At 41.0% G+C, this 24,697-nt stretch overlaps 1 protein-coding gene across 3 annotated transcripts in view; it reads right to left on the reverse strand.

Annotated features, from left to right (window-relative positions):
* LOC102383590 (kinesin-like protein KIF20B) overlaps window positions 1–24,697 on the reverse strand; it is a 60,709-nt gene that overhangs the window by 27,027 nt on the left and 8,985 nt on the right. For all 3 annotated transcript variants that reach the window (XM_025194265.1, XM_006037811.3, XM_025194264.1), the window contains exons 4-15: window positions 24,375–24,525; window positions 22,497–22,719; window positions 18,400–18,461; window positions 18,050–18,169; window positions 16,816–16,981; window positions 13,229–14,447; window positions 9,816–9,954; window positions 6,577–6,696; window positions 6,047–6,107; window positions 5,294–5,419; window positions 4,846–4,982; window positions 2,654–2,809 (exon numbers count right to left, since the gene is read on the reverse strand). In XM_025194265.1, the coding sequence (XP_025050050.1) occupies window positions 2,654–2,809; window positions 4,846–4,982; window positions 5,294–5,419; window positions 6,047–6,107; window positions 6,577–6,696; window positions 9,816–9,954; window positions 13,229–14,447; window positions 16,816–16,981; window positions 18,050–18,169; window positions 18,400–18,461; window positions 22,497–22,719; window positions 24,375–24,525 (2,680 nt within the window). The remainder of the gene's footprint in view (window positions 1–2,653; window positions 2,810–4,845; window positions 4,983–5,293; window positions 5,420–6,046; window positions 6,108–6,576; window positions 6,697–9,815; window positions 9,955–13,228; window positions 14,448–16,815; window positions 16,982–18,049; window positions 18,170–18,399; window positions 18,462–22,496; window positions 22,720–24,374; window positions 24,526–24,697) is intronic.

Genomic DNA, 24,697 nt, shown 5'->3' on the forward strand with positions numbered 1-24,697 from the left:
CTTTCCTGCTTATGCAGGGGGTCGGACTCGATGATCTATTGAGGTCCCTTCCGACCCTAACATCTATGAATCTATGAAACACATTGAGCAAACATGCTGATGGAAACCGACTACAAAAATAGAATAGCGTAACCCACCTGTAGAAGACATATGGTAGTACCCAGAGTGCAGTCCCCCTCACCATTTAAGTCATGGTGAGCAACAACATTGCATACAGTTCACCCACCATCCCTGTCTGTCCCTCTCTCAACCTGGTGCATATGCTTAATGTGGTCCTACCCTCCATGAACTGAAGCTGGACAGGGTTGCCCTGTGCCTCATCTGTATATAAATGTTTGGAGTATCCCAAGACTTGTGACAAGAACACCTGGTTCCAGTCATGAGTGGGGGCTAATTAGCACATAGATCCTTTGTGGAGGTAACTGGAATACATACACACACACACCCCGCACTGAGCAGTGCTGAGCTCTGGGGTCACCATAGCTTGAAATACTGTTGACTCTGGTGGGGCCCAGCCCAATGGTAAATTATAAGCCTTTGGTTCTGGACTAATAATATGCATAGTTTGTACTACTATAAGTAGATGCCAAAGTGCTGCTCAAAAGTGTGTTTATGGAATACCTGTGCTAAAACATATAGCAGTTTCAAAAAAAAAAAAAAAAAAGAGAGAACGTGCATCAAGACAAGCAGTTCTTGACTTATGACTTGAGTTATGACAAACAACACTTATGACCTCGATAAATTGACACCGTTTTGAGGTTCCAAGGCAGGTTTCAAATTTACGACGCTCGATACAGCTGTGTCCAGCTAAAAAGTCTGTTGTGGTGGAAGAGGAGAGGAGAGGAGGGAAGGGCTGTTGGAGGGGGCAAATCAAGGTCCCCAGAGTGAAGGAGGGATTGGGGCAGAGGCTGGGGCAAGTGCTGCCCGCCAGAACAGAAGGGCGTGAGACAAAGCTGCAGCTCATCTGAGGGGCGCGGGGAGGGGAGCAGGGTGGCTCCCACTGCTGAGTGCCAGTGGTGTGGGAGCTACTTGTCTGGGGGGAGGGGGGGGGGGGGAGGGGGGGTGCCCCGCGGGCGGGCGAGGCCGAGGCAGCACCACGCTGTGCTCCTGGCAGACACGGTGGCACTGGGAGTGGGCCTATGCCCTGCCGCCGTTCGCCTTGCCAAGGCAGAGCAGATGCAGGACAGAGCCACTGCCTCCCACCTCAACGAGCCACGTCTCTCTCTCATGCCCGCCCTGGCTGGGCAAACAGCAAAAGGCATTGGGGGGGGGGTGCCTACAGATAAGGGCAGGGCAGGCAGCAGAGCAGAGGCTATGGGGGGGCTGCAGCCACCCGAAAATTTGCCATAGCCCCCGCTGCCCACCTGGAACGCAATGCACCGCAGCCCCAGCTCTGCCCGCCCCATGCAGATCTGGGGGCACAAGCTCCCCCACCTCCCTTTGCCCTCCCAAATGAGCGGCAGGGACAGGGGCAGTGGCGGGAGCTGCCAGACGAGCAGCTCCTGGACCAGCAGCACGCAACGGTGGGAGCAGCCAGACCCCCTGGATGAGCCTTGCCTTTGTTCCACGCCTGTCCCAGCCCCTGCCCCAATCCGTCCATCACTGTGGGGCTCTGATCTGCCCCCCCACATGCCTTCCCTCCCCCATCACCATCTACCACAACAGACTTACCAGCTGGACGCAGCTGTATCTAGTGTAGTAAAGGAACCAATCACCAATTTATAACATTGTTCCTATGGGAAAATTGGTTTCAAGTTACAACGTTTCGACTTAAAACAGTTTTCAGGAACCAATTGTGTCGTAAGTCTGAGGACTGCCTATACTAGATAAACTAAGTGCCTGGGTGCTTTATGCAAATTGCTACAGCATGTTTAATTTCAAGGCTATTGTTTTCAAATTTCCTCCTCACTTCCATGTGCTCAGGGAGATCAAGGTCTATAGTAAAGAGAGAGGGAAGGGGCTGCCAGGGGAAAAAGTTGGGGGAATGATGAAAGCCAGTAGCTATCTGATCCCCAAGATTTATTTTCATGCTGTAGCAGTGAGAGGAGGACAAGGCAGTGGCAACGCGTAGGGGGCGCATGTGCATCCCCTAAGAGAGCCGGTGCACCCCCTGACTGGTCACGCTCGCTGCTTAAGCAACGGGCAGGCTGGGCCAGCAGGAGTGCCATTGCCACCCCTGAAAGAGCTGGCCAATTGCTGCAGCCACTCCCAGAAGCAGCTGCAGACACTCTCAGAAGCGGCTACAGCAATCAGCTGTTGTGGGATTGACGGCAGGGGGATCCCCCCGGGCAGCGAGATCAGCTGCGGACCCCCCTCTTCTCCCCGGTCAGCAGGATTGGTCGCAGGTGGAGCATGTGCCCCCGCCCCGACTAAGGCAGCACCAGTCACCCACGGGACAAGGTCAAGGCAAAGATCCAATAATTAAATTCTTTAACTGGGAAATTATAACAACATTTATAAATTTTCAATATATAGAATCTAATTATTGGGGGGGGTCATCTTATAATCAGGGTCACCTTCTATTCAAGTAAATATGATAATTAGACTATTTAGATCTGCTTTAAGTAAGCACTTTACAGATTCAACTCATCACTTTCTTTGAAGCCCAGGGTAAGGATGCCATAAAAATGAGGGCTGATGGTTCATGACCTACCATTTCTGTTTGTTGCTTTACATAACGTTCTCGGTCTTCGGCAAATCTTCTCATCTCCCTGTTACGGTGATTCTCAGCTTCTTTTACTTGAGTTATGAGTCCCATTTTTTCTTCTAACCATTTCTTTCTATCAGCTTTATATTTTTCTTCGGATTCCTGTTTTAATGAAAGATAAAAGTAATAAGATATGAATCTTTTCTTTTATCAGGATGAAAGCTCTCAATGGTTAGGCTGATGTTAACTTGATAATTTTCACACATTTTAAGGGTGCCAATATTCCGTACCCTGGTGCAGGAAGCTGGTGTCAGCTGCTCCCGGGGCCACTCCAGCATGGGAAGGGGTGAGAGGGGACCGGCAGAGCCTTGGGGGCACTTGGGGCATGGTGCAGCCCAGCTGCTACAGGCAGCTGGAGTCAGTTGCTCTTGGGGCCACTGAAGCCAAGGCTGGGGTGAGTGCCGCTCTGTTCCCTCTGGTTTGCTGCCTTATGCAGCCCTGGGAGTGGCACCCCTCCCCCTACCTCTTCCCTAGTCCCAGCTTCACTCCCTTCCTCACCACCATGGGAAATTATCCCTATCTGCTACACTGTAAAGTGGGCTTGCTTTATGCGAATTCGATTTATGTGCCGTTCTCTGGGAAAGCATGCACCGCATAAATCGAGGGAAACCTCTATTTTTATCTTTTCCTCAAAACAAAGGTACTTGCAGCACCAAGGGTGCAAGCTGAATGGGAAAAGGTAATAGCTGCCATCCTGAAAATGCAATGACTGTGCTGATTGTGTAAAACAGTCATGAGTCCTTTCCAGGAAAGGGAACAAGCGCCTTTCTCAAGAAGTTGTCTGGAGATTAACCACCTCCTCACTCCAAGAAGTCAAATGTAATTCCTCACAGTGAGAAGGTAGTCTTAAACTTCAAAGGACAAGCATATTATTTTGAGACAGTCAAATCTGGTGGACTAAGCAGGACAGGGGAAGGGTTGTTAAGTACAGATTCAGCAAGTGTATCCGGTTTGAAAGGAAGCTTTTTTGATTTGGTGTCTCCCCCTCTTAGTGCTACAGATAGTTACAAGGACTTAATAGATGATGTGTTGTTTATTCCAAAACTTTCCTTTTAATTAATGGATGGCATTTTCTAAATAACTATGGTTATTAAAAATACTGCATGAAGTGTGCAGCACAGGAAAAATGCAGAAAGGAGAAGTAAATTGAGAAGAAGTGTTCAAACGATTTAGTGCAGAGGTGCTCAACACCTGCCTGGCAAGCTTGATCCAGCAGGGGAGCAATGTTATTTGTCTTGCAGAGCTCCCCAAAGGCCCCAAAAATTTGGTAGTGTGGCAGCAGTGACAGCATTGACACTCCCCTACTGTCAAATTTCCAGACCCACAGGGAGCAATGTGTACAGACAGCATGGCCCTGTGTGCTAAATTGGCTAGGGTTTAGGAAGCAAAGAGTCGGGTTTAGGAACAAGCTGAGTCAGGAAGCCAGGGGATCAAGCAGAGCCAGAGAACAAGTTAGTTCAAGAATCCAGGAGCTCAAGGAGAGAGCAGAGTCAGAGCGGAGCTGGAGGGAACAGCAAAACAGTCTGAAATCAAGTTGGGTCCTGTTGCCCAGACACTTCCTGTTCTGGGTCAGTTTATATGGGGGAACTGGAGGGTCAGCTACTCCAGTACAAGCATGGGTGACTGTTGCCACCTTAGCCGGGGAGGCACGTGCCCTGCCCCCCCAGCAACCAGTCAGCAACTGGGTGGTGGGGCAAAACTCACCAACCGGGAAGCGGCCGCCGCGCTACAGCTGGCGCTCCCAATCCCCAGCCAGCACTTGCAGGGGGGGCACCAGCACTCCCGCCTGCCCCTGCTGCCCATCGCCTAACTGGGAAGCACAGCCAGTCAGAGGGTGCATGTGCATCCCCATGCACCCACTATGTGTCGCCACCGAGTACCAGTGATTGGAAGGAGTGCTAGGCCTTGCTCGAAGCTTCAGGACAGCCTTGACTACCTCAGGTGACCAGCTATAGGGTGGCAGGCCAGGATAAGCAGCTGTGCTGGTCAGGCCAAGGTTCAAGGTCATGACCTGACAACATGTCTTTTTAACATGCCCAATCTTTAGGGTGTAACAAGAAAAGAAGTGATGCAGACTATTGCCTACTTTAAACTGAACATGGTACATTTAAAGTATGAATTCAGGGATTAAACTTTACCTTCAGTCTTTCTTGCAGCTTTATTTGTTGTCCTCTAACATCTATACTTTCTTCTTCGTGTTTGCTTATTATTTGTTGCTTATTACCACTGCTCTGCTTCTCCAGCTCTTTATATTTTTGCTTCCATTCTTCCAATTCTAGGCAGAACATGAGAACAAGATAAAATATGATATGCTTCACTTTTAATATTCTTACCATGTTCACCTCTTTCTCTTGTTGGTATCTTTTATGATGATTAATTATCACTACTGTTGGAGTGATGAGATGGCAGAGAGACAGGAAGTGCACCACATGTCACTATGCTCAAACAGAACTGTAACAGTATTTTAGATTCGGGCCAATATAACAGTAACGAAGTCAACGATAAAAAGGGAGAAATGCAATAGGGCAATTAGTAAAACAAAGTATATTGTACCCCTCCCTTCTTGGATTCTATACAGGTATTTACCAGAAACTAATCTCTCATTCTCTTCTAATTTGGCCTCAAGCACTTGGTCCTGCTCCATCTGAGTCTCTTCCTGCTCCTTTAATGTCAATCTCATGTCTTCAATTATTTTCTTTTTTGCACACAAATCTGAAAATTTAAAAATAAGTTTACAATGGAGGCTTCTGTTTCTCTTAGGCTGTATAATAGTCTCCAAAGTTGGCATGTCCATTCAATTAGTTCTGAATCCAAAGCTCTTTTGGTGCAATAATGCATTTTTAGTGTCCATGGTCAAGGCGGTCAAACTAGTGGCTGTCGTTTTTTACATTATCCAACTGTCCCCAACTCAGCATCTGGAGACTCCTCTAGTTTCTTCTCCTAATACAATACGAAATTTGAACCATCACTTCACTGATACATCTCAAACCTGCATTAAACCTGCTAGTGCTTTTATCTTCACAGTGTTGTTAAAAAGGTATCCCTAACCCCTCCTCTGATTTTTTTGAAAACTGTTAAGTGAAGAGAATGGAAAACTCAATCTATTTTATTTTTAGATGGAGTTTGGAATCCCTATCCTGTGTCTCAATTTCCTTGACAGGGGCTTTAAAAAAAAAAAAAATGCAGCTTCTCACTTCAAAATTTTAAATGTCAGGTTAGGAATTTGTTGATGCCAAGCAACATTTTAAAACATGAACATTAACTCCTTCAAGCCAAATTACACAAGAACTCCTTCCACTATCATTTCATTCTAGGATACAAAAAATGGCTATTGCTGACCTTTACATGCATTATCATATTGCTTCAAAATTTCTTCCATCTTCTCATTATTCGACTGCTCCTAAATAGCACATGGAAAGCAAATTAGTAGGAATACATCTGAAAACAGATACACATACTGGTATTTGCTGAAAGGCTTTTTAGTCTGCTAATTGGAACCTTATTAGGTGATTATTTAGGTGTGATGAAGAATAAGGAGCTTTTTAATATACTATAAAAGGCATTTTAACCTTTTACTATTAATTCAAATTCAGATACTTCAACACAGAGTAAAAGCATCTGCTGATTGGATTATTAATTAATATATTAAATAATACATTTCCTGAACACTTAGTTCTATCAAAGCAAATTTGATAAGGTAGTATCAGTAGACAGTCTTTAAACATTTTTTTTTGATCATTAAGTTAAAATTAAACTTGATTTTATTTTACCCTATTTCCATAGGCTGTCTTGCTGCTTAGACATCTTCTTACAGCATTAGACAAAATGCAGAGTAAACAATGCTCATTTCCACAATAGTAAAAAAATACCTTAAGTTGCTGGATTGTTCGCTGTTTGATGTCTAATTCGTCAACCAACTGGTTTTTAGTTTTCTCAAGTTCATTAACTTTGTTCCTCAGACAGTTCTCCTCTGAGCGCATCGTGCACACCTGTGAAAGGACAAGTGAAGCACATAGCTCATCATCCTCTGCTTGTTATTTTCATTTAATTTAGATAGCAAAAGTTAGGAGTGCTCAACCCCTGGCTCATGGGTCAGATTTGGCCCAAGGAGCCCTATAGGCCTGATAACGTGGCCCTGCACGCTACTGGAGGCAGTGCAGGACTCAATCCCTGTGTGCTGAGCTAGGTAGAAGTGGCTCAACCTGATCCCAGTGCATTGGGTTTGGAAGAGGCAATACAGGACCGACTGGAGTGTGCAGGGCCCAATCTAAGTGAGTGGGGATGGGGGAGAGAGTGTGAGGCCAGACAGAGACACTTAAGGGCCTGATCCTGCCCCCCAATCTGGCCCATGGGGTCAATGGGTAGAGCAGCGGTGGTATAAGCAGACTGCACTTACAGTACAATTAGATTTAAATATGTTCGAAGACTCGCATGAAGATTTCAAACTACATTATTTTCACTCATTTTCAAAGTACACACTACTACATTTCCATCTTCCTTGTGTGGAAGATTTACAGTATTCAACAGGTACCGACAATCTGTGAAGTATGCATTTCACCCATACCCATAAAACGAATAAGTTTTCTGTTGGCACAATCTCACTTCTTTACTGCTCCTTCACAAGTGGCTAACCATAAATATTTAGAAGGCGAGTTGGAAGCAGAACAAGTGCTAGTGGGCTTTTATTTTAGGGAGACAGTAATTCAACTAAGGCTAAACTGTACAATTCAGCCTCTGTCTAAAATGCAAACTGTTGCAGTAAGCAACCCTAACAGATTTTTAATTATACCTGTTGCTTGGTAGTTAGATATTAGTCACTAGTGCAACTAAAAGTTACTGTTTAAATTTTCTTTCACATATTTTAATGGAACATGTAACTTTCATTTGACCCACTGAGGGAAATATCAGAGAAATAAGCACATTCCCATTCTGGCAAATCTTCTCTAATCTCACCCCAGGCCATATCTAAACTGCTTCTTCCTGATGTCAGATCAGTCACCAAGGAAATAAGCTTCACCCACTCCCTGCTGCTCCAGCACATCTAAAACCCACAATTAATCAGTGTAAATAGTCAAAAAATGGCCTCCAGTGCCAAGTACAACCCAGGGGAACTCTCAGAGGGTCTGGAGTCCACTTCTGAGACATCTGCACTATCTAATTGTAGGTCTTCAGGCATTTCCCTCGAAAACAAGCAGACAGGGTTTACATCTTCTGTGGTAGACCTACAGTCAGAAAAAGTGGCAGATTGATGCCCCAAAAGACCAGTCAAAGTGTTACCTTTATATAGTACAGCCTCCAACATGCTAAGAAAATACAACCCCCAAAGTCAGATGTGCATGTTCCATAGTGCCACTTAACTAATCTAGTCTGCAACATTCTTGTCAGTAACCAGACTGGCCAAAATGGCATCTGAAGTCATTATATAGACCACACACAATGACAGTGATGGTTACTGGAGGATGGTGGGGCAACTTGGGAGCTGCCTTTTGGGGGAAAAGGGTGCAAAAATAGGTGTGCACTACCCTGTGCACAACCACTGCCCAGGGTATGGAACTACCCTATTACACCTTTGCACAATAAGTGTTTTCCCATTACTAGATGTCCACTGAACTTGAGGTGGCTGCCGGCCAATTTTGTGGGCAGATGCCCAGGCTGGCAGCCATTTTTGCAGTCTAAGTGCAGACCTTTCACCCCAGACTCTAATAGGTTGAGGGGCCCCAGTGGCCCTGCCGCTTGTTACTGTTTGGCTGAGAAGGCTGTCTGCAACAGCCCCGCCCCTTGCTGCTAACTGGCTTCAAGGGCTGTCCACCAATCAGTGGCAACAGGTGTCAGTGGCAGCCATCTTATGATGCAAGCAGCCCCTCTCCCCTCCTCACCCCCACCCCTCCCCGAGGCAGGCTGCATGGCCAGGTTGCAGAAAAATTTATTTTCATTAAGTCCCCACCGCCCCGGGAGCCCACCAAAAGTGGAGAGCCTGTACTTTCTTCTTTTTTTTTTTTTTTTGTGGAGCTCGCCCAAAATCCTGGTTTCCGCAAAAGTTGTGAAATCACAATTTTGGTAGGTCCCTACCCATGACAGTATCTGCATATTGAAACATGAATGAGTAAGTGTCATCTCTCATTAGCTTATAGTTTTACCAATGCTCTCTTTCAGGTTCACTTTTAGTCCAGTATTAATACGAATTTATCTGAAAATTTATACTAGTCAGGTGTTTGAGAACTACCACATTTACTCGAATCAACACAATTTAGAATTTAAGATAATCCAACAATTAGATTCTATCCATGGAAAAAATATATAAATTTTACATATTTTTCCATGGATAGAATCTAATTATTGAAAGGTCATTTTAAATTCATCACCCCTACCACTGGTAGGGGTCAGGAGACAAAGGGATACCACAGTAAAGCAGAGGTGGGGGGAGGGGCGGGGGGGGAAGTCAAGTGGCTTGAACCCTGCACCTTGCTCTCCCACAAGTTGCCCCTGCTGCCTGTCCCATCCCCTTGCCTGCCTGCTCCCGCAGTACCTATGTACCCCAACACCTGCCCCTCCATCATTCGCTACACCGTGCCTGTGCCCCCTATTCCCTAACCGTCCCATGGTGCCTGCTTTCCCTGGCACTTGCCCCCTTCCCACCTAGCCTTCCCTGCTGCCTGCCTCCCCCGCAACTCCCAAAGCATGCCGCCCACCACCTCTTCCCCAACCCAACCCAACCCCACCCCACCCCTCAGGCTTGGGGCACAAAGCAGCTCCATCCCTGGCTCCAGAGTCAGGACTGTAGCTACTATATGGCTAGGTGGAGGCCTGAGACCACAGCAGGGCCAGAGTCAGGGGGCTGCTGGTGGTGCAGATGGCAATGGCAGCTGTGGTTCTAACTCCAGCCCAAATTCCAGGTTGCTGCTAGAGTTGGAACAACAGCAACTGCCTGACTCCTCCCCCCCACTTTGTACTGCAACCAAAGATGAGGTGCTTTTTTCCTTATGTTAAAATGGAGGGGAGAGCAACTCTCATTTTGGATTTGAGTAAATACTGTAATGTTTGATAAGCAAAGATTGATTTAGTTTAGATTTAATCTGTACAAAGAATGTGTCCTGTTATTGTTCCAAACCTCTTTTTGTACTTGCTGAATTTGTTTCTTGGCATCTGCTAACTTCTCTTTCAGGTCTGCATATTCCTCATCTTTCCTTTGGAGATCTATGTTTAGATGCTGTATGACAGAAGAACTCTCAGAGAGGTCTTTACTCAACCTTGGGATTAAGAAAAGAGATTTAAATACTGAAAAAATGAAAATATTACTGTACAAGAGATACATTTGTTAGAACAGATTACTGGAATATGGGTCACTGGGGTTAGTTTCCCCCATGGCATTAACTTGCTGTAGGACAATGAGCAAGTCAACTGCTGTACCAGTTTCCCTAATCTGCCAAATGGATTTCAGACTGTCGAATGAGACCTTGCATAAAAATCAAACAGTCCATTTCACTTTTTGGATTCTTAATGCACTCAAGTAACACTGCATTTCAGTATGCAAGTAATACAAAGGTACTAGAAAATCATTACAAACAAACAAACAAACAAACAAACAAACAAAACAAAAACTCCATTAAGGACACATTCCTGTTTTATAATTTTTCTTTAGAACAAAAAAAAAAAAGCCCTGAACTTTGGACCAAACCTCCTTTAATCTTCCTTAAATTCAAATGCAAACAAAACAAACAGAATTTCTAACCTAAGATTTAATCAAGGAAAAAGCCTTTCAACATCTTACAAAAATGGGAGCTGACCATGACATTTTATAAAATAGTACTTTAAAATCCATGAGCCCTTTGTGCCTTGTAAGGGCACAGTTGTGTTTCTGGATGGGCTCCATCTTCCTACCCCATTATTTAAGTTATCACCCTATCATGGTAGCGAAATGGTCACCAATAATGGCTGTTACCATATGAACTGCTCTTAACATTCCACCATACAAAAACTAGAACACTTGGTTCCAAAATAATGCCATTTTCGAGTTGTTCTAATAAAAGGTAAGAAAATTGCCTTTTTCTGCAAGCTTTTGGGATCAAAGTACCTTTGTCAGGCTCTGGAAAAAGTATAGATGGTACCAGATGGTAGAAAGTCCCCATAGGTAGGAAATAAACTTAATTTTTGCAGAGGGATCTGAAGATGGAAAGCTGTCCCTCTGGGTCCATGAGTGTCTTTGTGAGCTGTGTTGAGTAGCTCTTTGATGTCTTGATCAGATAGAATTTTTTTTTTACCTCCCTGCCTGCCATCTGACACCTCCAGGGAAGGCATTCTACCTGATCAATGCATCAAAGAGCTACTCAACACAGCTCACAAAGACACTCATGGACCCAGAGGGACAGCTTTCCATCTTCAGATCCCTCTGCAAAAATTAAGTTTATTTCCTACCTATGGGGACTTTTTACCATCTGGTACCACATACACTTTTCCCAGAACCTGATGAAGGGACTTTGATCCCAGAAGCTTGCAGAAAAGGACAATTTTCTTGCCATTTTCCACTTGGTCTAATAAAAGGTATCATTTTGGAACCAAGAGTTCTAGTTTTTTTGTATGCCTTTTTGTCTCAGATCAACACGGCTACCAACCACACCTCTTAACATTCTGGCATTTCAAATGTCACCTTAAACAACTGCAATATATGAAGCTGAATTATCTATTCCACTACTTTTTAGAATTCCTGGTTTCTAATTCTCTTATGAATTCATATTTCCTGCCCTGTAACAATTCTACAAGCAAGAATTTATTTGCATCTATGTTTACAGTATAAAGCCGCGCAATTAAAAAAAAAATTGAACAAAAAAAATGGCACCCCTCAGAAAATGCCAGCTCTTAGCTTCTGCTCAGATCTTGGCTACAGAAAAATAAAGCAATTCTTTTCTTGCAGTGAAATCAGAACAACCACAACACGTCAGAATATTTTTGATAGCAGATTCCCTTTTTAAAACCTCTACATTTACCTTGTCAATTGTATAGGTGTTTGCACACTCAACAGTGTTAATATTTCACAGAATCCTGGATCATAGAATCATTGAAAACAAGGGTTGAAAGGGACCTCAGGAAGTCTAGTCCAACCCCCTCCTCAAAGTAGGACCATCCCCAACTAGATCAATCCAGCTAAGGCTTCATCTAGCCAGGTCTTAAAAATCTCCAAGGACGGACAGTCCACAATCTCTCTAGGTAACCTGTTCCAGTGTTGTACTGCCCTCCAACTGAGTTTTTCCTAATATCTAAACTAAACTTCCCTTCCTGCAACTTGAGACCACTGCTCCTTGTTCTCTTATCTACCACCACCAAGAACAGACTATCTATCTCATCTTTTGAAACATCCTTCAGATAAGTGACAGATGCTACTAAAACCCTGCTCAAGTCTTTTCTTCTCCAGACTAAATAAGCTCAGTTACTTCAGCCTCTCCTCAGAAGTCATGTGCCCCAGTCCCCTAACCATTTTCATTGCCCTCGGCTGAAATCTCTCCAATTTGTCCACATCTTTTCTGTAGTGGAAGGCCCAAAACTGGACACAAAACTCTAGATGTGGCTTCACTTGTGCTGAATAGAGGGGAATAATCATTTCCTTTGACCTGCTGGCAAATGATCCTACTAATACAGCCCAATATGCCATTAGCCTTCTTGACAACAAGGACATATTGTTGATTTATATTCAGCTTACTGTCCAAAGCAACTGCCAGGTCCTTTTCTGCAGAGCTGCCACTTAGTCAGTCAGTATCCAGCCTGTACTGGTGCATGGGATTGTTCTGTCCCAGGTGCAGGACTTTGCACTTGTCTTTATTGAACCTCACAAGACTTCTTTCGGTCCAATCCTCCAATTTGTCAAGGTCTCTCTAAACCCTAGCCCAGCCCTCCAGCATATCTACTACTCCCCTCAGCTTGGTGTCATCTGCAAACTTGCTGAGGGTGCACTCTCTCTCATCTTCCAGATCACTGATGAAAATATTGAACAAAACCAGCCCGAGGACCAACCCCGGGAGTACTCCACTTGATACCAGCTGCCAATTAGACATTGAGCCATAGATTACTATCTGTTCAGCCCAATGATCCAGCCACTTTTCTGTCCACCTTACAGTCCATTCATTTGTACTTCCTGAGCTTGCTAGAGAGTGTTGTAGACCATACCAAAAGCCTTGCTAAAGTCAAAATATATCCTAACTAGCGCTCTCCCCACATCCACAGAGCCAGTCAGCACATCATAAAAAGCAATCGGGGTGGCCAGGCATGACTTGTCCTCGGTGGATTCCTTAAAGACCTGCTCCATGATTTTTCCAGGGACTGGCCTCCCAGGGGATCCTTAAAAAGGATCTCGTGGAACCCTGGTTGAGAAACACTAATGCATACAGATGCTTTTAGAAAGAAATTTTAATATCAAAATCCCTTCTTTGGCATTTACAGTTGGTAAGTATGAGTATGTTCTCTGAAAGGAAGTCAATGCACATACATCCTAGATCTACTCTCAGGTGCCTATTCAGTATTATCAGTACTTACTGTTCTGCAGCTTCTTTTTTTCTTTCATTTTCTCTCTCTTTTTCTTGAAGTGACTGTTCAGTTGTTTTCAAGTTATCCTTCAACTGCAAGACTTCCTCCTTCAGTTTTGTTTCCTGATCATTTAATTCTTTGATCTTTTTATCTGAATTCTTACATTTCTCTTCAAGATCTCTCACGTTACTTTCTATCTTTAAAATAACAGAATCTTTTTTCTTAAGCATATTTTTTAAAGTGGCTGCATTATCATCTTTTGTCCTATAAATTTCTAAGAGGCTTTCAAGCTCTTTTATTTTTGTTTTGTAGTCAGAAATTTGTTTTTCAAGACGCATAATTGTTCTGCAGTGTTCAACTATATGTTTTTCAGAATCAAGGGTATTTTCCTGCAATTGTTCCCGTAATTGATCAACAAGGATGTCTTTTTCCTTTAAAAACAGATTACCTTGATTTGTAATCTCATTCAATTTCAGTTTTAGTTGACTGTTCTCATTCCCTGCATCACTGACTTGCTTTTGTAAATATTCAACCTGCTGAAGCAGTTCTTGGATCTTACAACTCTTTTGGGAAGAAACCTCAATAATCTTCCTGCACTCTTTCCAAATGCCTTCAACGCTGCAATAGAAAGAGCTTTCTTGCCCTAGATCTGGAGCATTAGAAACATGCAAATCCATGCATAAGGAATGCATTTGAGTTTTCTCAGGTGTATTTTTGGGGGAATATTCCAAAAAGTCCCTTAGATTGACCAGATCAACATCCAGAGTGTGGGATTCTAAATCAAGCTTACATACCTCCTCTATTTTAGACTGCATTGTTTTAATTTGTGATGCTCTCTCTCTGATATTTTGGCTAGTGGTTTCTATCTCTATAGTCAGTTGCTTAATTTTTTTTTCTTGTTCTTTATTTATACCTTTTTGTACTTCCAATTCAAAAACTATTTTCTCATAATTAGCCTGAGATTGTTGGAGTTCTTCACTCAAGCCAAAAACCCTTTCTTCTTTTCTAGATAGCTGGAGGTGCAAGCCTGCCATTTGTTCACTGATGCCTTCCTTCTCTGTTTTTTCATTTTTAAGTTCTTCTTTAAGTGCAGTTAACTGGCATTCCAGGTTCTCATATCTTTCCTTTAATGCTAGCATTTCTGCATCTTTTTCAGAAATGTTTTGTTTCAGTTCTTTAAGCATGGTTTGTTCTAGTGCATCATCTTTACACTTATTTTGAATGCATCCTAAAAAAATAAAAACAAAAGTAATCAATGTATAGTTCCAGCAAAATAAATTGGTAGTAATAAGCCATGGTGTAATAAACCATGGTGTATACGAAATGGCAATTTTTACCTCTTTGGAAGACTTTGAGAGGTTTAGAATTCTTACATCTTGTAATGCTTTTAAAGCAATGATGCTCAACTTCTAATCTGTAGGCCAGATTCAGCCCACAGAGCCATGCTATTTGGCCCCTGGGGTTCTCCAGAAGTCTGGAAACAGAAGCAGTAATGGAGATGTAGCAATTAATGCTGCCATTGCTTCCCCACCACCAAATTGTCAAGCCCCATGGCCAGCTGATATGGCTCCATGGGCTGGACAGGGCCAGTGCATACAGTGGGGGTGGCAGGCCTAGTCTAGCGTTTACAGGGCAATGAGCGTTATATTTTTTAGAAACACTGGGAGAAAGTAATTTTGTGTTTTTGTGTTTCACACAAAGTAATTTTGGGTAAAATATACGTTTTACATGGGAGGTCCTGTGGTTTGTTGACGATATAATCAGCATTCGAAGGGGCTGTAAGTTTGCAAGAGTACACATTCAAACAAAAAATTTTAGCATCACAGGGTTTATAAAAGTACATGTATGTGGAAGGTGTTTGCATGTGATACTGATGATTATGCAACTTGTCATATTTATATAGAGGCATCACCTACTTGCTAACCCAGAATTTGTTAAGAAGCCTTCTACTTTTTAAAAATGATTTACAGAGAAATAGATCTCGGCATAGATTTCAAACTCTGTAAGCAAAGAGGAAACTATCTTGGTATATCTTAGATAAGCACCAGGATAGGCAAGTGACAGCTTTGTGACAGAAGTGTCACAGATAGCATTAAAAGTCAGACCTCAATCATATAGGATTAGAATCAGATGCAAGAAATACCATTTCCTTTTCCATTTTTTTTTTTTTGGATTAAAAGAAATAGCATTTATTTCAAGGACTCAAGAAATGAGACTTTGACAATGCCATGGATTTTCTATATTAACAATACATAAAAAAAATTATCCTAAAGAAAGAGGCAAATGAATGGCTAAGAGATACAGAGCAAGAGCAAAACCTGGTCTGATGCCCATATTACTAATGCATTGTAGTTTTATGGTAAGTGAAACTCAGAAAGCAATTCCAAATGTTTTAGCTATTTTACAATTGACAGCCGAGATCAGCCAGGGAGTCATTTTGTGTATTAATGATAAAAAATGTGTGACATGCAGCTCAGATGGCTTGACTAAGCAGAAACTCAGACTTCTGACAGTTTTGGAAAACAGGCTTATGGAGCCTTGAGTCTTACGACCAAAAAAAGAGGATAAGGCCCAAGTATCAGCTCAAGTCACAAAGGTTTCCCCACACCCCCCTCCCACATGGAAGCTTTTTTGAAAATGTCACATCTCTTTACCCAGGGGTAAGCTACCACTTTGTCTTATTCATTTCTCTCCACTGTTCCTGATCACTGTTGTATTTTTAAGCAGACATTTTTAAAATCTCCTTTCAGGCATGAATGGGTATGAGGTGTTATAAACCATTTGCTGTATCACAGGAGGTATTAGTTCAATATTCCCCTCTCCAACCATCTCACTTGAAAACTAAACCCTTTCCTCTCTCTGTCATATAAGCAAGCTAAGCACAGAGTTCAAGCAAGGTGAGCAGACAAGATATCAAAGCTGCAATCACCTGGCTTAACCAGGATGCTTGTTTACATTGGTTTTTATTAGACATGAAAGTAGAAGAATTTCCATTATCAGGTTCATTTGGGTTGTTTTGGGTTTTTTTTAAAACATATTGTCTTGACTAGAGATGCTAATGTACCATGTGTATTCCTCTACACATTTACTATAGTATCTTGTACTAGAAGTTGTACAGCACATACCGTCTAACAAAACATTATGTACTAAACAAATGTTTTTCAGCCTTTTTTTTTTTTTTTTTTTTTTTTTTAAGCATACGCAGGAAAATGCTAGATGATTAACAGCAACAAGAATGGCAGAAAGTAAAGTAAAGTAGAGTAGTTATGCCTATATACCCAAAATGCAATCAAATAGGAAAAAGGAACTACTTCAGAATGATTAGTGGACAAAGTAGCAGATGGAAAAAGTAGAATATCTAAAATTATTTTATTTCAGAATTTGGTAGTAAACAGATGAGACATTCCATCTAAGCGCCAAACAATGAAGAAACAGTTAATGAAAAACAGTTTACAGTTTCCATTTAGTATTTGACACAATAGACTTTCTCTTCCTCAGCCGATAAAACCTGCGAGCTACAACTTTCTGCTTTTGTTCTGGTTTAGAAGTCACATTTTTTTGGAGGGCTCCCTGCTGACTGGTGGTAGAAACAGTACCTCTCTTTGTAGGTGGCTCTTCCTCCTGAGTAAGCTTATTTTCAGAACGGCGTTTTCTTCCTACTTCCAATATGTTCTCCACAAGTTCACTTAACTGGACGTCTTGTATTCTCTTGTTGATGTTCTCTTTTGCAATTTCTTTTTTAATAGTTGTTACGTCGCTGTCCTATGTTGAAGTAGAACTAGTTATTGTTTTATGAACCAAGCAAACATGTTACAAGCAAGTTATTCTAAAAAAAGGAAGCGTTTTGACAATTACTATAAGAATAAAAATATGGCGATTTGGTGATACAAAATTCGTCCCTTTTTTTGTTGACTTCCTCACAAAGTGAATCCTGAAACCTCAGACCCCTAAAAAGCCAGAGTATAGTTGACACAATATGCATCTGAAATCATCAGGTCCAAAAGGTTAGTTTGGCAACCTTTTGCTACAAACTTTAAATTTAGCTAGAGATAAGTCATCTCCTTCCATAGGATCTACATGGCAAGTTAGTCAAAGGGCAATATAGAGCAGAGCTGTCCACAAAAGACAAAAACAAAAGCCATACACACTACTACCTTCTCAGCCTTCAAGCCAAGGCTCTTTCAATAGCAGCCTATGGACCACATCCAGCCCAGGATTAATTTACAGCCCTTGGATTCTCAGTCTAGGTGCTGTCCTTTTGCTGCTGCCACCAGTCTTGCAACACCTCATGGTCAGGAGGCTCAGGGGGAAAGCCAGAGATTTTGTATGGTGAGGTGACACCTATATGGCACAGAAAGGTGGGGATGTCCCATGCAGCATGGCAGAGCAGCAGTGGGGTGCATGGTGCAGTGTAGCACAAAGGAGGGCATGTGGTACTGTCCAGGAGGAGGACCACAGTAACTGGCGTGCAGCCCCATTTCAAGTTACTGAAACTTTCCATTTATGGTTAGATTCAATCCAGTATTTCAAATGCTTAAAATAGCTTCATTCTAACTTTAGTTTGTCACCTGTGTTCACCTTCAGACTTTTAGCCTGTGCAAAGTTCTGGTTCACCCTGATACCCCAGCCCCACGTTTTTTTGTTATTTGTAATTGTTAACACTACAACTTCATATGTGTTGAAAAGATGTAATTTGATTCCTATTAGAGCTGTTATGGGAATTAAAAAAAGAAACTAAAATCATCAGAATTACTTTACAAGGGAAAACTTCAAAAAACAAAAGCAAAACAAAACAAAAAAACCAAACCAAAAAAACAAAAAACAACTTACATAGTTTTTCATGGTAGCTTCCAAATGGGATATTAAGTCTTGGAGTCTTGCTATAACATCATCTTTTTGCTCCGTGATGTGAATGAGCTCTTGAATTTGTTTATTCTTTGTAGTCATTTTCTTTAAAATGAGAAAAGGTTACATTAACAAGGTCTTTGTAACAAAACACATTCCAACAGGAGTAATCTGTTGCATTCAAACTTGCAACAAGAAGCATGCTATATTACTGGAAGATCTAGTCAGGTAAGAACGCAATAGAAGAATACAACATATTTTATATGATTATAGTTGTATTAAATATTTAAAGGCAGGTGTTAATTTTAGTGCATTTACTTTTAAGAAAAAATTACCTCAGTGGTTTCATTAAGTTGTTGAGTATATTCACTCAGTTTGGCCACTTGGATGTTAAGTTCTGCAATGAAACAAAGGAATCTCTTATAACTTCTTTAGTGCACAATAGTTTACTTAAAATTGGTCTGGATAAAAGTCCTCCTATAGTTATGTTTTATGAATTTGCTCAGATTAAAATTTAAAAACCTTGCTGATTTTTCTAGTATATTTTTTAGTCATTTAAAGTATATCTCAATTTCCTAAAAGCAGCTGACCTCTAAATTTAAATTAAACAATTTGGAAAAAAATGACATTTCATACAAAAGACCGAAAAGATATTCAAGCTTGTAGCTGTGAAAGTAGAACACAGAAAGAGTCCCCCATGCATCTTTATAAGCCTATGGAAGACAACATGTCCTGAGATCCTGATTCAGGTGCCTTTATTTGTTTTTCCAGCTTTTGGCATTTTACAGAAGTGTCTACACCACACTAATCCAAATGTACTGAAAATGCCCAGAAGGGATGGTGGTACTGGCTTGAGAAGAGTGCATGTCTTAAACTGGACAAATTCTGAACTAATTTCAATTTTCCTCTTTTTCATTCAACAAGTAGCACAAGTCCCTTCAGAAGCAGGTTTTGCATCAATGGTTTTAAATATTACAGCAGTGGTGTTCAACCTATGGCCTGCAGACTGGATGCAGCCTGTGCAAGTGACCTATCACCAGCAAGCACATTAGACTGGTTCTTGCCAGAGCAGCGAGCTCTCCAAGCTCACCAGCAGGTCAGCACAGGATCTGGTCAGAACTACTGTTTTCATGCAGCTCCAGAATCCAGGGAGTGAATACTGTTGCTGTACAAATTCAGCAGTAGGGGAAAAAGAAGAAGAACAGGATCAACATGTATCCACCAAGCTCTACAGCACAGAGAAATCAGTGGCTCTGGCCAGAGCCCATGCTGATAATATGCCTGCAAGTTGAAAACATGTGGAGCTGCAGAAATGCTTTTGTATGCAGCCCTTGGCCCATGTCTGATTTTAATGTTTGGTCTGCTTGTAAAAACAGTTGAACACCACTGAAGGAACAAATATACCCCCCCCCCCCCCCCGCAAAAAACCCAAACCAAACCAAACCAAACACACAAAGAACATACACAGTCTCTCTTCCACACAATTAAGCTCTGCATCTGAATTAGTCACATAGGCTAAATAATAGGATAATTTTTATAGAAACTTCTCCAGGTATTCCATCTGTCCCCAGCTCTCACCATGATATGCTTCCATTAAGTTAAATAAAGATAGCCTGCTACTTAGGCTAGATAGTAGTATCAACCTAAGATTTGCAAAGCTTGTCTATACACTCAGTGCAATTTTCAGCATTTATGGTAGGTAGATGCAAATACAAGTCATCTGAAAATTTCTGACTGTAAGGATTCTCTCCAACAAGTCTTTCTTCAGACCAAAACAAATAAAATGAAGAGACTGATTTGTTTAAAATTAAAATTTTACATAATGCTTTAGGATTGCATTAAGCTTTACTTCTTCAGCAACTTTCAACTATGGTGCTAAAAATGAACCTATTGAATTCAAAATTAAAATAAGAACAGATGCAATAATCTTAGCAGTCTGAAAAAAAGATACATTTCATAGTAGTCAAGACAGCATCTTCAGCTATTTTAATATAGTATTTGGATCTTTTCCCCGTTGGGAAGTACCATTTTATTTCTCATGTTCAATCAATATTTTTAGTTCCTCTAATTTTATTTGTTACTATTCAGCACAAATACTTGGCAGTTCAAATGCTTCTACACAGAGTAGAAAAAAAAATTATTCCAATTCTTCAGTTACTGCTAAATTACTCAATTCTGAAGGTATTCACATAAACTAATTTTCTTATTGAAAAGTTGTATTATTTTTGCCAAAAACTATTGAAAGGCAATCTTTGATTCCTCTGGCCATAGGGAGTGGCCAGACAGATGGTACACTGTGGTAGAAAGGCCAGAAGAGGGACTGTAGCAACACTTTGACAAGTTATGGTAATGGGACAGTCTCTTTCACATCAATAGGTGAGCTTTTATTCAAAGGAGGCACATTTCTCAGAGTTTTAAGATAAATCTGTTTCTGTTTTTTGACAGAAGTAGAAATATTGTCAGTCTTGCTTAGTAGCAACTGTGAATAATATGTCTACACCGGTAATTCTTAATGGGGGTACCCAGAGATCCTTTGAGAGGTGCCACAGGAGGTGTGAGGACATCAGAAGATAAGGTCAGCCTCAGGCCCCAGGTATGAGGAGATAAACAAATAAGGGCAGACATAGGTTCTCCCTACCTAGCTGCTCCACTACCCCGGTTGCCCAGCCCCTCTGGAGAGGTAAGCATTATAATAAAATAAATTAGTTTTTGAAGTGAGGTGCCACTCAAATTCACAGAAGTTATGGAGGGGTACCTTGAATAAAACAAGGGGTGCCTTAAGTCTAAAGAAGGTTGAGAACCACTGGTCTACACATTAACAAATATTGTTTTCATTATGCCAAGCTACTTAAATCACTCGTTACCTAATGTTGGACTTTCTATGTGTAGAATTGCATTGATTTTTGGCAATCAGCTGTTTCCAAATACAAGTCAGCTACTTCCATATTACTAGTTTGAATGAGAAACTAGATCTAGAGACATAACAGTACCATATGATAAAGTAGTCAGTGTTATCATATGCCATGTATACCTACCAGAATCTTTTAGAGTCTAGCAAGCTAATTGCCTCAACAATAGGTTTCATAGTTTCCTAGTGCTTAGGATCGGAAGGGACGTAAACAGATCATCAGGTCTGACACCCTGCCCCGGGCAGGAACGAGTGCAGGGTCATGAACACCCCAGCCAAATATCTGTCCAGCCTCCTCTTGAAGACCCCCAAGGTAGGAGAAAGCACCACCTCCCTTGGGAGTCCATTCCAGAACCTGGCAGCCCTAACCGTAAAATAATGTCTCCTGATGTCCATCCTGAATGTATAGCTCCACACACCTGTTGCACTCACTGAAATCTGATTCTATATACTACCCAGCCATCCACTTAAAACAAAACAAAAACAAAAACAAAACAAAAACTCCACTCATTCTTTTCTTGTTTATAAAGTTTGTTTGTTTTTTAAAGGAGAGTCAGGCAAGTACGATAATTGCATCCTTTTTGTAGCTTTTTGAATGTTTTATTCAGACTAAAATCAGATCCCATAAACAAGTGCTTTTTTAATGTTGCACCCATATAATTACTTCAGCTACATAAAGTAAAAAAAATGCAAAAGCCTAAAAAGGATAATTTAAAAAAATCCACCAGGTTTTCCAGAATACATGTATAAGGGTAATATTTCACAATATGGATAAAGAGATTATACTGCAGATCTCCGGTATAATCACAGACTAATACCAGTTATCTTGTGAGACCACTGCTAGAGGAAAGCTGGATTAGTTTATTGTATTCTTCAGAGGTAGGTAGAAGCAAGGTGGCAGAGTAGTTAGAGATATCTTACTATGGCTATAGAGGTGAAAGCTGAAGCCTCAGCCCAGACCTCATACCAAAGTCTACCCCTACTGAACCCAGCTGTAACGAGGCTAGATCTATTAGTTGGGACTGGTGAGCTGCATCAGCAAGACACTATTTTATACACATTATCTTCCTGTTTACTATTGGCTACAGAAATTAGAGTGCCTTACTCAAACTAGTTCTATGGGCTGCTAGGCTCAGGGGGACCTTGAACCTTAACAAATATTTAAAATCATGTGTGATTTCAAACTTACAAAAGGAGGGGAAACAAACAACCAACTTAATGAAGTTTTAAAAAAAGTTTTAAGTTGCATCATTTGATTTGAAAAAAAAAAATGCATACTTTTACAAATTACTGAAGTAAATGCATTATTTAATGAGTCTGTATTCTTAAAATTATATGGTTCTGTTGGGTTAAGCTTCAAAACGACACAATAACCAAACTACAAATTGCACAATATTCATGAATGACAGCTAATCACCATCACAAATCAACTATCAAATTCAAAGTAGTTGATTAGATATGCAAGTCACTTAGGAATGAATTCCCAACTGCTTTCCATCTTAATTCAGAATCATCCCTACTCACCTTTAGTTCTTTGTGTTAGCTCTTCTTTGGTTTTAGTTAGCTCAGTAGTAACTTCTTTAAATTGTTTTTCAAGCCATGCTATGGCTTCCTGTGGGTCTTGTAAGGATACAATATAGCTGTGGACTTCTTCTGCATGCTTCTTAATATCAGTAACATCGTTTTCCAAAGAATCAATAATGCCCTCAAGATAAATACAACTTTTTGGAACTACATTGCCCTCCTCCTAGAAAGTGAAAAACATTTAGTCTTTGGTTAGAAAATGGCTCCTACTGGGCAAAATAGCCATACTCTTTATGGAAAACCAAGAACTCTTTTGTGAATGCCCACATGAAAGAGGGACAAAGGGCAAGAGCTATGAAATTTTAGACCCGAATGATCTTGCCGATTTGGACCCTACGACTTATTGTCAAATTCTGTCTCAAATATCCATGTTTTTAAAAAAAAATATTAGATACATGTTTAAATCTCCCCACCTTATAGCATCTAATATGCCATGATCTATGATTCCAAATCAAAAATAGAAAGACAACAGAATTTCCCATAATATTGTTTTTTTGTTGGAAGTAGAAGGGGCACTGTCTAAGAAGTATGTATACTTCAAAATTTATTACTATGTACACATACTTCAGATATAAGAATCATCCAATATTTGGAATATTTCTGTAGAAAAAAAAACTAGAAAGTATGAATAATACTTTTTTTTTTTTTTAATTTAAGCACAAAGAGGAAGTAGAGCCATAAACAGGATGTTGACAAAGCTGAAATATCCTGGTTCAGGGTCCAGATTCACATTTGGGTCCCCATTCCTAGAAAATGCCCACAAGTCCTGTTTGAGGAAGTACTGAAATACAACTAACACTGAATATGTAGGGCCTAGAAATGCAGTCACCTGGAATAGGCACATCATTGAAACTATACACTTGAATGTATATTAGCTTTACTATAAAAAGGTATGAGTTTACTCACTCCCTTTTGTCGTAGCCGTAATGGGTCAAGTGGTATAACTTATTTTGAGATAGACACGCAAATCTTTGAAGCAAGCTTTTGTTTATTTAAGAGAAAAGGAATAAACAGAGTCAACTCGCAAAATCCAATACAGCATGTTCAAGCCTTGTTACTTCTTATGCGCGATTTCTAAAGACACCCTTAAAGATGATGCCTGGAGCAGATCAGCTAAGCCGTCAGTCATGCACTACCCGCAAAGCTTCTAGATCATCTATTCCCCCAGCAGTACGCTTCTATGAGAACCCGAAGATCTGCACACCTTGCTCAAATTTATTCGCATCCAGCAGAATTTAGGATCAATTTTGGATTAACCTTTACTGCAATTGGCTAAGCACTAAAAATTTTGTATGGTTAGTGTGGCTTGTTCCTCACTTTAATTTTGCACCGCATGGCTTGTGTCTCACTTTATTTTGTACAGCATTGTGATAAGATACCCTTTTCAACTTTGTATTTTAGTCTATATTGTATTCCGTTGAGGTTAGGCTTCATTTAAGTTTGCAGATTGCCACTTAGTGACAAGATGCCTTGGTGCCTTTACCCAAGTTTGCAGATTGCAGCTTACTGACAAAAGACCTTGGTGCCGCTGAGCTGCTCTTCGTGGTTTGCCAGTACAGGTATTTCAAGCCTTTGACAGTGTGCAAAACCACGTTTCCCTGTTTCGGCGGCTCAGTAGCAACCGTGCAGTCAGAACATTTGGGTTTCTCTTTTGTCATTTTTGTGTCTTGTTTCTGTACTGTCAGCAAAGGAATCTAGAGACAGTTAAGATACCTGAAAAAGGGAGGTCCTAAACACCTTAAGCAGTAGATTTAACATAGATAGTAAATCTGTCAAAAGATGATGACTCAAAGAGTGAGCGAGAAGAGAAAGAAATACCAGAGTTGCAGCTTGCTCATTATAAGGAGTATCCTTTATTTTTTCTTCTTCATCAGGTATTTTGACACATTCATTTACAAGATCCTTGTAGATTTCTAAGCGTTTTTCAGAAGTTTCCTCTAGTAACTCTCGTTCACGATTAAGGGCCACCCTGAATTAAAGAAAATTAAGTGATTTTAGAAAGAAAGTAATTTCCACCCTATTAAGTCACTGATGTTTTGACTTAACAGGCAAGAAGAAATACCCATTTGTTTCAGGTTTCTTTAACTTAGAGTTAAAAAAAACCAAAATACCCCAACCCCCCCACCCCCAATCCACATTAA

This window comes from Alligator sinensis, unplaced genomic scaffold (assembly GCF_000455745.1).
Source record: "Alligator sinensis unplaced genomic scaffold, ASM45574v1 scaffold423_1, whole genome shotgun sequence".
NCBI classification, from domain to species: Eukaryota; Metazoa; Chordata; order Crocodylia; family Alligatoridae; genus Alligator; species Alligator sinensis.